This window comes from Dama dama, chromosome 30, assembly GCF_033118175.1.
Source record: "Dama dama isolate Ldn47 chromosome 30, ASM3311817v1, whole genome shotgun sequence".
Classification (NCBI taxonomy): Eukaryota; Metazoa; Chordata; class Mammalia; order Artiodactyla; family Cervidae; genus Dama; species Dama dama.
The window spans coordinates 78,675,572-78,691,778 of NC_083710.1; the positions used below are offsets into that span (position 1 = coordinate 78,675,572).

Below are 16,207 nucleotides of genomic sequence, written 5' to 3' on the forward strand. Positions count from 1 at the left end.
GTGACTGAACTGAAGTCACAGGAGGACTGACGCTACACAAAAGGACCCACACATCATCTCAAAGTTAAACATACAGAAGCTTTTCAAAATGCGTCGGACCTCTGTGTTTCCTCGGTGACCCAACTGGAGGGACACAAAGGGGGTGAAACCGGGGCTGAGGCCTCAGCCACGACCAGGCCGCTGTGGACGGCCGGCCTCTGGATGGGGGACAACACAGAGACAGCTCAGAGAGCCAGACAGGGACCCCAGGGAGCAAGGTCATCCAAGGGCTGGGGAAGAGCCCCATGTCAAAGGAGGAAAGAAGGGGACTTCTCTGCTGGTCCAGTGGTTAAGACTCCGTGCTCCCAACAGAGGGGAGCCGAGGTCCCATCCCTGGTTAGGGAACCAGATCGCACATGCTGCAACCAGAAGCTCACAGACCACAGCTAAAGATCCCGCGGCCGGAACAAAGACCCAGCACAGCCGAATAAATAAGGAAATATGAGGAGGAGGAGAAGAGAGAACTGGGGAGGATGGGGAACAAAATGCTAACTGCATGCAGACGGCGGGCACTTAAACCCGTGTTATCCTGTGTTATGTACGGTCACACTCGACGCTAACGCAGGCATCGAGATGCAGGGAGTTCCCAGTGACACGTGCCGTAAAGTGTGAAACACACTCCTGCTACTGAGACTCAGCCCTACAACAAGGGGAAAGACCTCTATGCTGACTGCATGATGAAACAAGATTTCAGATGCAGTGCGTTAAGTAGTACACTATTAAAACCAATTTCACTTTTTTAAACTATTTTTTTTAATGCGGCTACTAAAAAATTTAAAGCCACACATGTGCCTCACACCATCTTTCTATTGAACAGAACTAGGACAGATCACCTGTGTCAGCAACTAGAGAAAGGGAACAGACACAGGGATCAATGGAAGCCAGAGGCCATACCCTCTGGGCCTGGAGCTGTGGGGAAACAGAGTCACGCACAGGCGACGCTGGTAACAAGCTCAGGCGGGTCAGGACAACGTGGAAAACATCAGTTCTAAGAGGAGCACCACAGATGCAGGAAACTAAAGCCAACACCGGTTTCTGGTTTGGTTCTGTTTGACTTGAACAATCTTTTTAATGGGAAATAAATGCCGGTATGAAGCGGTACCAGAGAAATCAGAAAGATGGACTGTTATTAATTCAATAGGGCAAAGTCTATGCGACTCTGGATTACTATAGGATAAAACGTTCAATGATTTTCACAAAGGTGTGTTAGAAATGCAATTGCGCACACACACAGTAGAGACACCAACTTGGCGAAGAACAATGGTGTCTGGGTGAGCATATGGGCGACTTTTTAATTCTGTTTTCCTCTATTTCTGTACTCTGTTAGTATCAAAAGTGGGGAGGGGGAAAGTTACCCAAACACCATACTGGATTCCCTCAACTGCCTCACAATTGACAGAGGCCAAGTAAACAAACAGTCTTCCCTCTAGCCTGAATATGAGAGCAGGTCAGGAAGTTGGAATGTTTTCACGAGGAAGCCAGAATTCCGGAGAACCAACCTGAAGGGTCAGCAATGGTTTTCTCTGATGCCCCCTCTGGGGGGACTCGGGCAGCCCTTTCATGACCACTTCCAAGTGGCAGAAGTGACCCTCCATGCCCCAAACTTCACGTGCTATCCAGCCGACATCTCAGGACAGATCTGAGACACTCTTGATCCCCACGGAGGCCTGGCCAACCTCTAGGAAGAGCTCGGCAGCCTGGACAATTCACCTGGAAGGTGAACCTCAGAGCAACGACCTGCCCGGTGTTTTGCAGGAAAGAGAGGAGGGTCTGGGTGTGGAGGAGAGCGCGGCTCACAGACCTGCAGGGCGGCCCACCTCCGCTCTCTGCAGCAGCCCCGGGGGACTGTGCTTCTGTGACCCCTTCCATGGGGAGGCTCCCCAACAAACAAGCTCGGGGGAGCGGGCAGGGGGCCAGATGGGCAGTCCCACCTCCTCACTCAGGAAGTCGTGCCACCAGGGCCGCTGGCAAAGACAGGACACCCCCAACTCCACCCCCCAGCAGGCTGCCACAGACGGGGCTCCCGGCCACCACCACAGGGCTTCCGGGCGCAGGACGGAACCGAGAACCCGTACAGCCACCGCCCAGAAAGAACACAGCTGTGTCCACTCTCACTGAGCCCCGACCTCTGGGGTTTCTGGACCCGACTTTAAAGCACAAACCCAAACAAGGAGTTACAGACGCCGGGCTCGGGACCGCAGCCCTCCGGCTGGGCACGAGGCTGCATCTGGAAAGCCCAGAGCCCCCCCAGCCCCCCAACATCATCTGGTGCTTAGGAGACCAGTGCCACAACCTCAGAGCGCTCTGGGCCCTGCCTGGAGAGTCCAGATGCACACGGGTCACCCGTAACCAATTTCTCGAGGGCAGAACCCCCTCCCTTCCCCGGTTCTGCAGCCAGCCCCGGCCCGAGGGTACTGGGCACGGACGCCGCTCACCTCTGCAGCCTCTGCACCAGCTGGGCCACCATGGTGTCCGAGATGCCGGGGCAGGCCTCCTCCGCCAGGTAGATGGCCCCGCGCAGCTCCTCGATGGACCCCAGGTTGCCTCCGCACGCCTGGCTCTTTTCCTTCAGCTGCGAACACAAGACGCAGGGCTGGCGTGAGTCTCCCGAGGATGAGAAACCACGGGCATCTGCGTCGCGATGTGTGGCCCACGCCTGCTCTGGCCACAGGGCCCCAGCGGCCTCAGCCCGGACCCCCCCACTCCGGGAAGCTGAGAGCTTTGGGCAGGCCCCGGTCTCTGCCTTCCCCGGGGCACGGGGCTTCTGTGCAGCTCTTCTGTGCAGCTCCACGCCCTCTGCTCCCTTCTTCTGTTTCAGCCACCAGCAAAGCTGTCCCACGTCCACTCGGCTCTGCTCTGCCCCCGGAGCTGCAGCGTGGGCTGGGACCTCGGAGCTCCTGGGGTTAGCAGGCAGGTGGCTAAGGCCTTGGGGTGCTGCCAGAACACTCGACTTCATGGGACCAGTGAAAAGCGAGTGGAAGCCGCTCAGTCATGTCTGACTCTCTGCCACCCCATGGACTATACAGTCCCTGGAATTCTCCAGGCCAGAATACTGGAGTGGGTAGCCTTTCCCTTCTTCAGGGGACCTTCCCAACCCAGGGATCGCACCCAGGTCTCCTGCATTGCAGGCGGATTCTTTACCAGTTGAGCCAACAGGAAGCCCATGGAACCGGGTGGCAGCCCTAAATCCTGGGGAGCTGGGGTCCCCTCAGCACCTCTGCCAGCCAGGAGCACCCACAGGGGGATTTAAGGCCAAGCAGAGCCCTGGGATGAGCCTGTGGTTCCCTCCCACCCAGGACCAAGGAGCCCCTGCTAGAGCCTCCCTGGAGAGCTCTGATCACCACCCGAACAGAAGGGGTGGGGTGGCTCACTTGGAATTACCTTAAAGGCGGCGTGAGCCAGGAGAGCCCGCAGGGCAATGTCCGAGAGGGCTATTTCCAACTCGTCTCCGAGTCGCTACGAACCCGACGAAGAACAACGATCACCCTAAGACCCACTCTCAAAACACCTCCGAATGCTGTATGCACACACCTATCTACAGGGGGTGGGGCCCCCCAAGAGGGTACCAGAATGCAGTGGCCGCAATCAGGGGCCCTGCGGGGTGAAGCCCCTATTCTGGGGGCTCCCCGGGAAACCCGAGGACCCAAGGCAATCTGGTATCCCCTTAGAGTAAACATCTACTTTCCACATTGCCCTACCCAAGTCTGGCAGAAGCAGAGAGGCCAGGATGCACCCAACCAGGTTCTACAGAAAGCAGCACAACTGAAGTTCAAGTCGCTCTGGTCCACACATGGACCGGGGCCAGGCTGCTGAAGTCCCCGTGGACGCTGCCGGCAGCCCCATGGCGACAGCTCCCAGAACGACAGGCTGGACAGAAGACAGCCCCAGGAAAGCGTGAGGCCCTCCTGGAAGGCAGGGCCCAGCCCAGCCGGCCTCCAGGAGCACAGCCCACTGTCCGTCTGCTTGCGCTGGCCACTCCAACCTCCCCGATTCCACGGGCAGCCCTGCCAGAGACATGAGCTCCTGCCCCCTTCTTGCCCTTGCATGGCCCCCAACCATCCACTGGGCATCTTACCTCTGCAAAGAGCGGAGAAATAATCGTAGATAAACACTGAGAGAAAGGCCTCTTTGGGATGTCTTTCATCTTGGGAGGAAAGAAAAGGTAATGAGAAATGTTTTAACACCCACACTTGCCGGGGTTCACTGGACTCTGGGACACATCCGCAGTGGTAGCTTCATAGGGCTGCCTCACCGTGTTTCACTCGACTACGGGGGACCGCAGATACCAGTCCCCGTGGAAAGGCTTGGAGCGCCGTGGAGCGGCGTCCTGCATGGACGCGGGCAGGGCCGAAACTGCGCCACCGGGCCACGCGTGGAGAGGGCCTGGAGACCCTCACGCCAGAGCTGGCTGCTGCAAGGGGCTGTCACAGGACAGCGCTGCCTTTTTGCTCGTCTGCAGCCTCCATCTGAACACGTAATGACCCCTGCCCGCTTCTCAGAGCGGGACTCTAGGGTCACCAGGGGACAACCACTGGTCCACTCTGCCGAGGAGAAACTACGCCTCTATGCTTCAAAATGATCCCCGCCAAAAACTACAGCTTTTCATAAATGTGAACAGGCACAAAACCAAGTCATCGAAAATCACATTTTACCTAAGTACCAAAGTGTCAGTCGCTCGGTCGTGTCCGACTCTCTGCGACAGTAGCCCGTGGACAACGGTAGCCCGCCAGGCTCCTCTGTCCACAGGACTCTCCAGGCAAGAATACTGGAGTGGGTTGCCGTGCCCTCCTCAAGGGGATCTTCCCGACCCAGGGATCGAACCCGGGTCTCCCGCATGGCAGGCGGAGTCTTTACTGCCTTAGCCACCAGGGAAGTACCAAAAGTGATGCGTTTAAGATTCCTTAAAACTCAATCCCCAAATCGTGGCACCTTGATGAGGAACGCCAACATGCACCAGAGGCAGAGTGTCTTCAAGAGCTGGAAAGTTGTTTCGGGCATTTCCCAGCCACCCTCCCTGCCCCCCATGACCATGTCAGAAACGCTGAGCTGATGGTGTGGCCAGAGAGAGCAGCGGCAGCACTGCAAACCAGGCGAGCACCCAGACCCGCGGGTGGCCTCGCTGGGTAGTCAGACGAGCAGAATCCCTTAATCTGTCGACTTCCTGACAGCAAAATTCCAACACAGGCGGCCCAGAGGCACCGCGAGGCCCACGAGAACAGCAGGCTTCATGCCAAAGTGGCTCCGAAACGCCGCAGTCCTGATGACGAGGGCTAGTCTCTCCGCACACGCAGACGTACCTTGTTTCTCTCCAGGTCCGACGGCTGGAGCGCTCCATTCTCCAGACTCTTTGGATCCTTCTCCCGGATCGTGAAGATCCAGTCCCCCGAGTCGCTGCCTCCGGAAGCCTGGCCGTCCGTGTCCGTCTCCCTTAACACAGAAACCCAGGTGCGCCCATGAGTGGGCACCAGCTCCATGGGGAGGGACTTTCAGGGGGAATCCCCCCACTCCATGCCTGATCCAGTCCCTCCGGGACTGCAGAAGCCCACCGTGCCCTCAACCTCCCAGAGGAGGGAGACCCTGTGGGCATATGGCTCCCATCACTTCCCACTGAGGCTACACCAGAGGCTCCATCCACCCCGACATGAGCACGCAGCCCTGCCCTGCCCACTCAGCTCCCTCCCAGCGCTCAGTCACGGGCTTGGACACGTCACCTCCACTCCTGCCTCCATCTGTTAGCCTCCGCTCACCCCCAAAACCCACCCGGTACCTGCCCCCGCCCCCCGCTGGACAGGGGGCCACCCTTCTGTCTTCATGCTGTTGGGGGGCTTGGCAGCGGACCCTCCCACTCATCGGCCTTGCCGGAGCCCCTGTCTCCCGGCACCCAGACCTCCCCCGACCCGAGCGGCCAGCCGGCTCTGCCTTCGTGCTGGTGTTCCCCAGGGCTTGGTCCTGGGCGCCGGCCCTTCCCCGCAGGTACGTCCTCAGGGCTCCAGTGACCACTCACAGAGCAGCGCTCTAAGCCCGCATGGTCTGCCTATACCTCTCGCCTCAAGGCCAAATCTCGCTGCTGCTCTAGACAGGACACATCCTTCTGGAGGCCCACACATCCCCATGTCACAGCCGGCTCCCTGGGCCCCGGCCTCCCCAGACCGGCCCGGTCTCCAGTGCCTCAGCTGACTCCTGACACCGCTTAAGCTGGACGCCGTCCCCCACCATTACCCAGACCCAACCGTAAGCATCCAGAATCACCAACCCCCCTCCACCGCCCGTCTCTTCATCCCAGTCCCAACCACCGGCGTCGCTCAACGCCGTCACCTGAGCGACATCCTAGTCTGTGGGTCTCACCCCTGACCTTGCAGTGAAATCACCTGGGGACCCTGAAAACACACTCTAGGTCTCCCCCAGTGGCCTGGCATGTGGACCTGGGCCGGGGGGTCAGCTTGCACTTCTAGCCGCAGTGTGAAGGGGCACAGGCGAGGAGCCACCACCCCTGGGAGCACCTCCACCCCTGGGAGCACCTCCACCCCTGGGAGCACCTCCACCCAGACCCTCCCTTCTCTGCTCACATCAGCGCAGCCAGTCCAGCTCTCCCCACCTCTAGGCACCCAAACAGCTCCCAGACCCAATTCACCTCTTCAGCTAACAGATCTCTTAGATGCTCAACCTGACACCAGACTATAGGAAATGTCTGGGGCGGAGCTTTTACAACCCCAGGCACATACCAGCACACAACACAGAATTGCCAATACCCTCACTTGCATCTTCTTAAAACATTTTGTGGTGTTGTTTTTTAAGAAGCCTGGCATGCTGCAGTCCATGGGGCTGCAAAGAGTTGGACATGACTGAGCAACTGAACTGAAAGATGTGTTGAAAATCATTTCACCTGACCAGTATTTCCAAAAAAAAGAAACCAGGTCCAGCTCTTTACAGATTCTGGACATGAATCTGAGCAAACTCCCGGAGATGGTGAAGGACAGGGAAGCCTGGAGTGCTGCAGTCCATGGAACTGCAAAGAGTTGGACACGACTGAGCGACTGAACAACTATTACAGATTTACTCAGAGAAACTCCACTGGCAACAAAGAGAGACTCAAAGACGCCCAAATACAGATCCACACTAACACCAGAAGCACCGTCTGCCTGGATGTTCTATCTTAAAGAAAAAAGAAACCCCAAACCCACCCCAATCAAGAGACAAGAACAAACAGGCCCACGTCACGCACAGCTTGGGGTTTAGACACAGCCTGGGGCTGGGGGGAACCTCCCCTCTCCCCCAGGTCACAGACACCCCGAAGGACTCGGGCCGAGCAGACTCACGTGTCTGAGTCTTCCGAGCTGGAGTCTTCGTGGCTCTGCTCAGCCTTCCACCTCTTGTACCTGTCGATGAGCTCGGTCAAGTAGGATGTTTTCTTTGCGTTGCGAATTATGAACTTGTGCTTCAGTAACTCCTTAGCGGTGGGTCTCTGGAAAATGCATCAACCGACACACCAAAGAGAAAAAAACATGAGATCAGGTTCTTGGCATTCCACTTGACTCCACCCCAAAAGACAGGCTTCTGCCTCAAAATGTCCAGCAACCAATTCTAATACATACAGACGGAGTCCTATTTCAAAGTTTTCTCCTTTAAGATTGATTCAAAGAGTGTCACTCGGCATGGGTGGGCGGGGTCTCTTTCACAGTGTGGACAGGTTCCTAGTATCTACTGGAGTCCTTAACACTCTGGGGCTAACCGTCCAATGAAAGTAGACGCCCTTTCCCCCAGGAAAATGAATTCACACAGAAATGTTACAGAGAATTTCACAGAGGTCATTCAACCATCATCACTAACGCTGGCAAGAGAGAAAACGTATTCTGTGTATCACCTCATTAACTTTCTTTTTGTTTGGCTCCATCCCCCCAAAAAACGAGAAGATAAATGTTCATTTAGATTCATCTGGAAGAAAAGAGCCAGGAGATGGCTTTTTCGTGGATGCTGAAAGGCCAAGTTCTCTTAGTCATCAGCCTTCCCGAGCTAGAAACGCTGGTTTCCCAGGCCTGCCTCTTTCCTCCTGATCAGGCTGAGGACTTCCTCCAGGCCTGGGCACAGCACGGCCCCAGCCAGTGAGTGTGCATTGAACTCAGCTGCTCACTTTGAGAACGGCAAACCACCTGTAGGGCACATGCCTCCCGAGAAACCATGCAGCCCCAACAGGAGCGGAGAGCAGGAACGCACGAACCACACGAGTCAGACTGCATTCCCACTTGCACTGAATCACTGAGGCTTCCTGAATGAGAGCCAGGCACGCTCCTCTGACTCGAGCCATGGCAAAAGCCTGGGTGGTCACTTCCGGTACTTCTCAGGCCCTGTCCACACAAGTGTGAAACTCCAAGCACCTCAGAAGAGCCCAGACCCTCAGCCTCTCATCTTCCCCTTGGTACACTTGGGCTAGAGATGTGTGCACTGGGCTGGCAAGCAATACCAGAACTGTATCTGTAATGGGAGGAGATGCACGGGCATGGGGAGGCATCTTCTTAGGGCTGGGAATAAACTCCTGGTAAGACGTTCAGAGCTCAAAGACATGAAGAACAGTGACCCCCATGGCACCTGATGAGCGGCGTATTCTGCATCCACAAGGGGCTCTTAGAAAATGTTGGCATTCCTCACTGAATTCCGCTACCAAAACCTAGTATGGTATTAGAAACCCGTAGTGCTCTCATTAAAACTAACCACTGGACTGCAAGGAGATCAAACCAGGCAATCCCAAAGGAAATCAACTCTAAATATTCATTGGAAGGGCTGAAGCTCCAATACTTTGGCCACCAGATATGAAGAGCTGACTCAATGAAAAAGACACTGATGCTAGGAAAGATGGAGGGCAGGAGAAGAAGGGGACGACAAAGGATGAGATGCTTGGATGGCATTACCGACTCAATGGACATGAGTTTGAACAAACTCTGGGAGATAGTGAAGGACAGGGAAGCACACTGATGCTGTCCATGGGGTCACGACTGAGCGGCTGAACGACAAAAGCATATTTTTAAATGAGAGCTCTTCATAGGGAGCAGGGGGGCGGGGGGGACACAAGTTCAGAAGTTTCAGCCTGACCTGCGGCTAACCCTGCTGGAAAATTCAGAAACCAAACAAGGACACATGGTGCTACATGCAACACCCAAATACACAGACAACTTTGAAAGAAATATCCTAAGCAGAGAGAAAATGAGGCTGAAGCCATGGAGTTACCTCTGCCACAGGGCTCTGCCAGGGTCAACTCAATAGCAGAGACAGTCAGAAGGAAGAGGGGAAAGCAAGGCGGAGCTACATTTATATCTCATTCCTCTTTTCCTTCCTAACACATGCCAAGAAGAAACTGAAAACGTTTACTTTAAAGACTTATTTAGCCACTGTTTCTCAGGCCGAACTTTGCGGTTACGACAACAGCTAAAATTAACCCAACCTTCCACTATAAATATTAAAAATGTATGATTCCACATAGAATATTAAGGAGAACAGTCTTCAAGCTCAATGCAGTAGTAGACACCAGAAATTCTGAAAGACGGTAAGTAGACTCTGAAGTCTTAAAAAGATAAAATAACAATAAAAAGCATTTGCACTTCAGAGAAATCAATCATACCCTTTTAGAAGAAGAAATGAGACCATGAAGACAGCTGAAAACAGAGAAGGAAGACAGGCCATTAAGATGCATCCAGACCCATCAGGTCCCTGCAGGGGGAGATGCCCGTTCCCAGGTCAAGACACTCACAAAGCTCGGCTCCTTGTTCAAACAGGCCTCCACGAACTCCTTGAGGGGTTTGCTGTAGTTCCCTTCCAGCGTCGGGGGGTTGTTCTTTGGAATAAGGAATAGGACCTTCATGGGATGCAGCTCGGAATGCGGCGGCTCCCCCTTGGCAAGCTCGATGGCCGTGATGCCCAGGGACCAGATGTCCGCCTGCAACAGCAAGACACAGTTAGTTACACATTCGGAGGGGAGGCAGTTCAAAGAAACATACTTCCTAGGAGGGGAAAAAAAAAAAATCTCAATGTGCTTCTGAGGTCTTGAATAAGATACTTATTCCTAATTGAAAAAATTTGTTAAAGATAAAGCTTTTGGTGTAACTTCAAAACAGGCAACACACAGGAGGATATCTAATAACAACATCTCCTGCTTCGATGTGAAAACCGGCTCTGATGATTATGCCTCTTCCCTTTGCTGCCGGAGGTGGGAGACGTTCCACGTTCATTCAAGTCCCTGAGTCAATAGGTCAGGGAACCTGCGGTCAGTGGAGACGGCGTGTCCGGGGACCACGGCACACTTGCAGCCACCACACCCAGCGATGCTTAGAAGCCAGCACAGCCCTTGGAGCCACACCAGGACAAAATGGGACCCCTGTTCCCAGGCGGCCAGGCCAGGAGCCTGGACCCAACCCTCGGAACGTCCCTTTCGTTCCTCATAGATCAACCAGCTGCCAGGTGTGTGGCTCTTGGCCTCTTGGTGCCCTGGGTCCCCACCTATCCCTCCTCCCCCCGGCTTAGTTCAGAGCTGTCTGCTGTCCCTAGGGCTTGTGTGGGGGGCTCTGGAGTGGTCTTCCTGCCCGCAGGCTCCCCCCTGCATACCTCTAACATCCTGCTGACTAACTTGGAAACCTTGCCTGGCACTTTGAATAAATGGCAAGCAATTCGGCATTATGCAGTAAAAGTCATAAAAATACCCACACTTGTTAAAACCAACTAATTTCACTTCTAGGAATCAATCCTAAATAAATTTTATATTTAGAAAATGGCAAGGGATGCCTAAAATATTCAAAAGCAGCATTACTTACGCTAAAACCTTAGAAGAATGACTATTTTGCTATGGCACATTAATGTGACTGAAGTATCAAATATTCACCAATGACGCTGATAGAGAATCAATTGAGTTTGTCTATTACGGTATCTAGGATTTATGACATCAGACTTATAAAAATATGTCTGGATTTTAAAATAAGAATTATGTGGGAGAGGGCAATCATTTTCCAAAGCAACTAAGATTGAGGTATGAGAGGACTGTTTTACCACCATTTGGGAAATCAGCTATTAAGAGAAACAAACAGTGGTTTTCAATAATGAGATTGTCAAAAATCACAACTGAACTGCAGATATTTACTTGTGAACATATTTTCTTTCTGTATGTGGTTAGTTCTGGGTAGCACTCTCCTAAAAGTGACAACACAGAATTATCCATTATTGATGAGCAGTGGGGGTGCAGGGACCCAAGTGGGCACTGCTAGTGAAGAGCAACTCTCAAAATCCTTGCAGTAATACCAAGTTAAGTAAAAGTCACCTGGCTATCTCTCTGCAGACAAAATACAATTTAAGTGGCATTTAAAAATTTATGTATAAAAAAATATTCTATGAAGAACCAACCACAAGAGGGGGACTTCCAGTGGGTAAGAATCCACAGGTCCCTTGCAGGGAGCATGGGTTCGATCCCTGGTCAGGGAACTAAGATACCACACAGCGTGTGGGGCAGCAAAAAAAAAGAAAAAGAAAGACAGGGAAAAAAAAAAAAAAAAAAACCATGGAGAATCCCAAATAACATAGTTAAAGACACAGCTCAAAATGGATTAAATATGAACTATTTAATAAGATGCAATATTCAGAAACACATTAAGTAGCACGAGAAGTATAAAAACCATCTATGACCAACTCCATAGCAACACACGGCCCCACCATCACCCTGCGCTGGGATAAAGCTGGATGCTTTCTCCACTCACATCCTTCCCCCGCTTGCAAGATGCATCACTCCCAGCCAGGAGGTGGGAACTCCCGGCCCCGAGGACGGAGCAGGGGAGGCCACGGGCTGCCATCGGGACGGGAGGGTTGGTCACGTTCCCAGGGGACCAGCTGGCTGCACACATCCCAGCAGATGGGCCGGTCCTACCCTGTTTCCACTCATCTTTATTTTTCCATCAACACATCACCTGTTTTCAGCCTTCACCATGGTGACTGCAAACAGTTATTTCAGACGTGACTGGACACTAAAATAACTTAGCTTGTGCTTGGGTACTAGGCCTACAGATGTTTTTCCTTTCGTCTCATTTTTTCCAGTATTTTCCAGATTAAAGACTAAGTGCTGCTTTTGAGACCAAAAAAGGGGAAAGTTGTTTACAAGGAGAACACCAGCGCTGGCCCCTCAGCCTCCACGGGGGTTGCTAGCAGGGAAGTCAATCGACAATCCCAGCACAAACGTCTCTCCTCTCTCTCCTCTCCTACCCCCTCGTCTCTGAAGGGCTGAGAAGCCCGCGTCTGTGCCGCCCTCCCGGATCACACCGACACCCTGTCGGCACCCCGAACCGGCTCATGGTCAGAGCCCCTGACGCCCAGCGCCGTGCTGGCTCGCTGAAGAGTGGATGGCCTCGCACGGCGCTGGGCTCAGCTACAGCGGGGGGCAGAACAGAATGAGCACAGAAGGGGCAAGGTCCCCACTCCAGTCCAGCCCACCCGCAGACGTCCTTCCCCCTACGGAGAAAGGGGGAAAAGATGGAAGGGCCTTCAGCCCAAGCCCCGGCTCCACGGTTGCGTCCGCGGGCATCTTATACTAAGCTTCCCTAAGTCACCTTAAAGAGAAAGATAACGACGAAGAAGGTTCTTAAGGCCTCTGAGCTAACATGGCTTAGAAATGCAAGGCTCAGATCAAGACCTGAGATCAGAATTCTCAGTTGGGATGGAAGACAAGGGACCAAACATACTGGTTCCAGAGGCGACTGTGCCAAGCCAGTTCTAGACACACACGCACACACATGCGCACACACATGCGCACGCACACGCGCGCGCACACACGCGCGCGCGCACGCATACACACATGCGCACACACGCACACAACACTGAGCTCGATGCCCCTTTAAACTCAGGGAGATAAAGACGCTGGGGAGGCAGGGACAGTCCATGCTCACTCCACATGCTCCCCCTTTTGAGAATCATCAGCATGTGGGCCCTGAAACGAAACTACCAGGGGCACCCGGCTTCCCCCAGGGACCCCGGGCGACACACTCTTTACCTGTAACGCAGAGACCAGTGCAGGGACTGTCTGAGGATGCAGGGAGGAGATGGGCACTGGCAAGAAGCTGATTGTGTGTCTCAGGCAAGCAGAGGTGCCCGTTAAAGCGCATGAGTGCCCTGCCAGACGGGCCTCGGGCGGGAGGCGGTCCCTGGCAGAGAGGCCCTTTGTCAGGCTCTGCTGAGGACAAACAAGCGCCGGCGGACCGGACCGGCGGTCTCTGACAAAGCTCCGCACTCACGCCCTGAGCCTTATCTGCGCTTCCCACACCTCCTGTGTCAACAAGCCTGGGAGCCGCAGTTCACAAACTTCTTCACACTGAGTTCCAGCTAAGGGTTGTTGGGTCTGATCCAAGCGAAAGGAAGAATCGGCTTTTTGCCATAAGCCAGGCGGGCTGAGGTCCGTGGGGTTGCAAAAAGAGCCAGACACGACTTAGCGACTAAACAACAACAGTCCACTGTAAGGTGGGTAAAGGTTTGCGAGAGGTCGGACGTGTTTTCTCACGCGGCCCAACCAAGCGCGCATTTCCTGTATGTCTGGGACAGCGTCTTCTAATATGCCTGAAAAAGAACGCCGCAGCATCTGCTGACCCCAGAAGAGCATTCTGACCTAGACAGCTCCAGGGAAGAGGCAGCCAAGCTTGCCGATGTCCCAGGATCTCCATGGCGCACTGTTGCCCTCGGTAAACACGAGGAAAGGCCCCCTGGCCAGGCAGAAAGGTGGGGAGGGGGGAGTCTCAGGAAGGCCGGACAGTCTTGAGGAAGTGTGAGGTGGGCAGTGAGGAATAACGCTGAGAAGGTAAAATCTGAATCCTGAGTCACAGGGTGCCGGCGCTGACCAGCTAACTTACCAGAAAGGAAGAAAAGAGAAACATCAGGGGTGTAATCAGATGAGTTAAGAAACCTGGACTCTAGTCCCAGCCCTGCCTAAAGCTAGACCTGTGAACCTGGATAAATGAAAGTGAAAACAAGTCAAAGTGAAAGCCGCTCAGCTGTGTCTGACTCTTTGTGACCCCAGGGACTGTAGCCCACCAGGCTCCTATGTTCATGGAATTCTCCAGGCAAGAACACTGGAGTGGGTTGCCATGCCCTCCTCCAGGGGATCTTCCCCACCCAGGGATCGAACCCGGGTCGCCTGCAATGCAGGCAGATTCTTCACCATCTGAGCTACCAGGAAACCCAATGATAAATGGGCCTTGGCTGAAAATAGAATGAACTGAATACATAAATTCCTATGGAGGCTTAAAAATGACTCCAAGAAAAGAACCAATAGAGATTAGACCTAGCCTCGGGGGCAAATCCATGCCACAGGGCAACAGACACGCTAAAGACGGGGCAGCTCTGCTGAAAACCTACCGTCAATTACTGGCCAGCAGCTACCAAGGCCGTGAGCCTATGGAAGTCACGGCCCTCGACAGCAAGAGGGCCAGGGCCACCTCGGCCCTGACGGAGAGGCCCCCAGCAACTTCAGCGCCCACGTGACGGCTCTCCACGTGGAGCCGAGGTCCAGGGAAAGCCACTCTACGCCCTGTGGGCTACGTTTCACGAGGCAGGGGGAGCTGCCACGGGCTGAGAGGATTTCCACTCAGAGAGAAGTAGTGTCTGGCACGTCTGAGTATCTGAGTTAACTATCTGTCTGCCTGGAAATCCTGGCTTAGAGAAGCCTCTGCTCTATGCCCACATGGAGACTTCGCTGCATCCAGGCGACTGAGACACAGCGGCCCGGCATGCGGGCGTGAAATCAGATCCAGGAGGCGGGGGTCCTGGTAGGCTTTTTAAGCCCATACTAAACAGTTTAACAAGCCGAAGGGCAATAGGGAAAAAAGAAGATGGCAGAAACTGGGAGAGTGCAGTACACGATAGGTAAGAGAGACTGGAATAAGGAGACTCTGAGAACAATCCCAATGTGTGTGTGTATGTGTGTGTGTGTGGGGGGGGGTCCCCTAAATCCACAACAGGAAGGGTCTGCAGTGGCCATGAAGGGTACGCTTCCTCCCAGGCTCTGGCCCTCCAGCTTTGTGACTCACTTCTCCTAGGGATCCTCTCTGCCCCGGTCCCTGAAATATGGCTCAGCCTTCTGTCCGAGGCCCACTGCCCTCACCCACCCCTCGGGCTCCCCCTGCGCCCCTGGCCCCTCTCCACAGACCTGCGCCCTACAGGCCTCTGCTCCTCCACGTCCCCCGCCCCATCAGACAGACACTGTCAGCAGTGGGGACCGGACACGTAAAAGGGACCGACTGAGGCGGCAAGAGAACGCTATTTCTAACCGAGGCGCCCGCTTCACCTCAACAGGATGCGCTGTGAGGCTGGAGCCCAGGAGGAACCCCCCCCCCCCCCGCCCCCCGCAGACCCCGCAAGCCCAGGCGCCAGCCTCACCTTTGAGTCGTAGGCCGACTGCTTGATGACTTCGGGCGCCATCCAGAAAGGGGTGCCCACGAAGGTGTTTCTCTTTATCTGGGTGTCTGTCAGCTGGCCCGCCACTCCGAAGTCCGCCAGCTTCACCTCCCCGTGTTCAGAGAGCAGGACGTTGGCAGCTGAGAAATAACACCGAAGACGCCCTGATGGCAGCTGCTGGACCCTTCCGTCCACTCCCTTGGAAACGGGTCGGCGTGCCCCCCAGAGCCATCAGAGCCCAACAGGAGCAGACAGTGGGTGAGACCCCCTCAGAGCCCCCCACCCATCCCAGATGAGATCCCACAGAGCCCCCCACCCATCCCGGATGAGGCCCCTCAGGGCCCCCACCCATCCCGGATGAGACCCCCTCAGGGCCCCCCACCCATCCCGGATGAGACCCCTCAGGGCCCCCCACCCATCCCGGATGAGATCCCTCAGGGCCCCCACCCATCCCGGATGAGATCCCTCAGGGCCCCCACCCATCCCGGATGAGACCCCCTCAGGGCCCCCCACCCATCCCGGATGAGGCCCCCTCAGGGCCCCCCACCCATCCCGGATGAGATCCCTCAGGAACCCCACCTATCCCGGATGAGACCCCCTCAGGGCCCCCACCCATCCCGGATGAGGCCCCCTCAGGGCCCCCCACCCATCCCGGATGAGGCCCCCTCAGGGCCCCCCACCCATCCCGGGTGAGGCCCCCTCAGGGCCCCCCACCCATCCCGGGTGAGGCCCCCTCAGGGCCCCCCACCCATCCCGGGTGAGG

General features: G+C 55.0%; 1 protein-coding gene across 1 annotated transcript in view; it reads right to left on the bottom strand.

Moving 5' to 3' along the window:
- The window catches only part of STK24 (serine/threonine kinase 24), an 88,458-nt gene that overhangs the window by 2,656 nt on the left and 69,595 nt on the right, over window positions 1-16,207 (bottom strand). Inside the window, exons 5-10 of the mRNA XM_061133574.1 lie at window positions 15,427-15,584; window positions 9,779-9,964; window positions 7,356-7,501; window positions 5,337-5,466; window positions 4,115-4,183; window positions 2,475-2,611 (exon numbers count right to left, since the gene is read on the bottom strand). Coding sequence (XP_060989557.1) covers window positions 2,475-2,611; window positions 4,115-4,183; window positions 5,337-5,466; window positions 7,356-7,501; window positions 9,779-9,964; window positions 15,427-15,584 — 826 coding nt within the window. The remainder of the gene's footprint in view (window positions 1-2,474; window positions 2,612-4,114; window positions 4,184-5,336; window positions 5,467-7,355; window positions 7,502-9,778; window positions 9,965-15,426; window positions 15,585-16,207) is intronic.